This window comes from Mus caroli, chromosome X (assembly GCF_900094665.2).
Source record: "Mus caroli chromosome X, CAROLI_EIJ_v1.1, whole genome shotgun sequence".
Classification (NCBI taxonomy): domain Eukaryota; kingdom Metazoa; phylum Chordata; class Mammalia; order Rodentia; family Muridae; genus Mus; species Mus caroli.
The window spans coordinates 96,060,633-96,064,512 of record NC_034589.1 but is presented as its reverse complement, the minus strand read 5'-3'; the positions used below and the strand labels follow the sequence as shown (position 1 = coordinate 96,064,512).

Genomic DNA, 3,880 nt, shown 5'->3' with positions numbered 1-3,880 from the left:
TCATCCTGATTAGGATGTCTAGTGTGGAGTCCTGGTGGTAAATAAGGGTGGCTATCAAGGGAGCCTAAGTTAGGGGTTGCTTCCTGTTCCCTTCCCTGTGCCTTTCCTCTCTCTAACCAGGTCTGGGGTGGGAAATGTGTCTGGCTGTCAGTTTGGGTGGTTGCTGTCCAGAGAGCCCCTACAGTGTGGGCTGAACAACTTGAACATGTAGCCAGTCCTGAGGTCCTCCTGACTTCTCCCTGGCTCCTCCCCAAGGAAGCCAGGCCAGGACCTGAGGCTTTTCAGTGTCTGTGGGCTCCTTCCTGGCTGAGCTCTGCCTCCTGAGCTGAGGCTGAGGACAGGAGGTGCAGAAGGGATGGCCTCCCAAGCCTCCATTTTGTTACCCCACTTTCCCTCAGCCCCTCAACAACATATACTCAGTGATAAGTATTTTGTGTGTGAGGTTCCACCACCCAGGGCAGAGCAGCAGCCTTCCGTGTGCATGTATCGTGGAGAAATGAGCAGTGGAGACTCCAACACCAGAGCCCCTCAAGTTCCAGCAGATTCCCAGCTTGTGGCCCCGAGCCAGGGAGGCTCCAGCTCCAGCCCCAGCCCCAGAGCATCTGCACCCTATGGTGAGTCTTTGGGTTTTGAGAGCAGTGGGGGAGAGGAGAGACACTTCAAGTTCTGTTGCTGGGGATTTGGAGCCTTGTTTCTGGCCTTCCCTCTCTAGGCAGAGCCCACAGGAGAGTGGGCATAGGCAGGCCGTGTTCTCAAAGAGTGGGATTGTGCTTTAAACAGTGGAACAACTCTTAACTCTTAGAAGCTGACTTTCAGCACCCAAATCCTTTTCTGGTGCTGGGCTCCTCTCAGGTCCTGGCTGTGGGTATGGCCCTACTAGCGTCAACCCAGGGCCAAATTGCTAGGGCCACAGAGCCTCCTTCTCTGGCCAACAGGAAAGCCAGACCCAGAGCTGAGGGAACCAAGAAATACAAGTTGCTTCCAGCAGAGGGTGATATTGCCTCAGTTTAGACCTCCCCAGACCCTTCCCACCTGGATCCCAGGCCTGGGTGCTGCATCCTGTGTTCTCTTTCAGGTGACCAAGATCCACCTGTGGTTCCCCCACTCCCTGTTGGGGAAAAGCATCATCAAGCACCAGGGATACTGGGATGTCAACAGGTAAAGTTTCCTTAGCTCCTAGAAATGACAGCCCTAGATAGATAATAAGCCGAGTGCCCAAACTAGCTTTGCTCCTGTGCCCACTCACGCCCCATACTCCAAAGAGAGAGGGTACCTTCTTTTTGCTCAGGATTGTGAGCTAGTCTTGCCACAGGACTGTGGGGGTGGGATCTATAAGGACTGGGGAGAATGTAAATGGAGCAGAGAGGAGGCCAGGACATTGAATGCTAATCTTTTTCCCCCCTCCTTTGTCTTCTGGGTTAGTGTACTTTGCTTGAGAAAGAAGCATGCAGGCTGAGAAAACAACTAGGTACAGCTGACCTTGGGCAGGGATGGGTGAGGGCAGGGGCAGAGGGAGCTAGGTATTCGGGTACTGGGACCTAGGGAAGACTAGTCTACCTGTGGGAAGGTGATGCCAAGCAAGTCAGACCATGAGTCCTCTGTACATTGACAGTTAGGGCATGCACCAAGAACTGTGTATGTCTGTTCTCCCACATGCTCTGCCAAGTGCCTGCCCACACTGTTGTCCTGTAGAGGACATTTGCACATGGAGTTCAGTAATGGGTGGAGGCATCAATTCCAGGGCTTTTTGGAAAGGGGCTGGGAGGCAAATTGCTAGTTCGGGATTCTCTGTGGTTAGAAGTGGGAAGGGTGGTTGAATCCTGTGTGTGTGTCTGTGTCTGGAATACCCATTTGTGCCTCCTGTGTTTCAGCGGTCATTCGGGCCCTCAGCAAAAGGTTCCAGAATCTTTGAAGCGAAAGTTCTGCTATCCACAGTCCTTTCCACGGAAACCTGGGCCTGGCCTGACTATTCTGCCTGAAAGCTTGGACCCAGAATCCCTTAAGGAGAGGACAGACTACTCCGACCCAGGATCCCAAAGCTGTCCCTGCTTCTTCCTTTTCCTTATTCTACAGCCAGAGCCACCTTTATGCCCCTGTTTTTGCCCCATGTGTCCCGGTAACAGATATTGCACATAAAAGTAGTTTCCCTGTGTTTTGTTCTTTCTGTTTTTGTGGAAGCTGGGGTACAGAAAAGGATGGGGAACTGTTCCTTTCTCTATCCCTTTAAGAACAGTACCCCTGACGGTAACCTGAGCTAAGCACTTTTGCTTCTAAGCAGGTGCCTTGCACTCAAGTTTAGCCCTGTGCACTGGATTTGGGTTCTGTGAGGTGAGGCCTGGCCCACCCAACATTTCCACCCTTCCACACTGTCTCTGTCCCTTCCCTGACTGCTGTCCTTCTCTGGGACAGTCATAGGACCCATTTTTGCCTGCTGTTCCTTGAATTCAACAGGAACTTCTGAGCCCTTACTTAGGACTAAAGGGGGTGTCTTATCTTATGGATCATTTCAGCAGAATATAAGGTGTCATTTGGATTCATCTTATCTCTTTCCTGGGCTCCATCCTTTCTGGCTCATCCTCTCTTAGCATCACACTAGGGGAGGACCCAAAATTTGCACATTATCCTTGGGCTGCTGCATAGTTTCCATATCCTCTGATTATCCCTGATCCAAAATCACCCTGGTGGGCAGAGGAGCACAACAGAGCTGCAGGAACCCACTGTGGGGACATGGGTTGGAGGGAAACAAGTTCACCTGTTCACCTCTGGAGCTGAAGATGGTGGTGGGAGTCTGTAAGTGGCTCCACTGAGCCAACCTGGGGGTACTGCTCACTAGCAGCTTAATGGAGGGTCAGGGACCAGAGCCACCACATCCTCTCATCCTGACCAGCCAACTGCCTTTCTCCTGCTCTCATTGATTGCTAAGATGATGCATCCACTCATGCAACAATGGCAGCCACATGCAGCTTTTGACTTCCTGTGTGGTACAAGTTTTCCTGGAGGTGATACTTATCCCCAGGTCTGCCCCCTGAGGTCACAGGACCTCTACCTGAGCCCCATGTTCTGAAGTTACCATCACAGACAGTTGGGAGGTTTTTGTGCCTTGAGCCAGGTCCCAGAACCAGGCAAGACCAACACCAGGAGAGGGAGACCATGCCTGATACTGCCTGAATGGCCCAGAGACCTAGGATAGAAACAAACATGACTGGCAAAGAAATAGTCAATAAAATGATTCCTAATTATATTCTGCTATACGCATAGATTAATGACGAACCCAACCGTCATCAGAGAGGCTTTATCACAGTCAAACATTAGGGGTGGGGCTCCAGGAACAGCACAGAAGAGGGGCAGGCAGGGGGAAGGAAGGATTATAGGAATCAGAGAGGCTGAGGACATCTGGAGAATACAGCCCACAGAATCAACTAAGCTCATAGGGACTCACAGACACTGAAGTAACAATCAGGGAACCTGCATGAATCTGAGCTAGATCATCTGCCTGTATGTTGTATAGCTTGGTGTCCTTGTATAACACCTAACAGTGGGAGTGGGGGTGTCTCTGACTGTTTTACCTGTTCTTGGGACCTTTTCCTCCTACTGTCTTGTTCTAACAGAGAACTGAATATTATTTCAAGGTGTTTTATAGATGTTATTCTATCTCTCAGTATAGTTAACATTGAAGGAAGGGTGTGACACACACACAGTGAAAACCTGTACGACATTGAAGCTGCTCGTGGAGCCAAAGAACTACTTGATATTTTCTAAGCCACAAAACAGCAGATTTAAGGGCATCTAATCTTTTAAAGGTTTTGTTGTTTGTTTGTTTGTTTGTTTAGACAGGGTGTTACTATTTACTTTGGCTGTCTTGGAACTCAATATGTAGACC

General features: G+C 50.2%; 1 protein-coding gene across 1 annotated transcript in view; it reads left to right on the top strand.

The window, feature by feature from the left end:
* LOC110286313 (uncharacterized protein CXorf49 homolog) overlaps positions 1-1,979 on the top strand; it is a 5,205-nt gene extending 3,226 nt beyond the window's left edge. Inside the window, exons 2-4 of the mRNA XM_021152733.1 lie at positions 443-614; positions 1,076-1,158; positions 1,872-1,979. Coding sequence (XP_021008392.1) covers positions 443-614; positions 1,076-1,158; positions 1,872-1,979 — 363 coding nt within the window. The remainder of the gene's footprint in view (positions 1-442; positions 615-1,075; positions 1,159-1,871) is intronic.
* Positions 1,980-3,880: the final 1,901 nt, after the last annotated feature.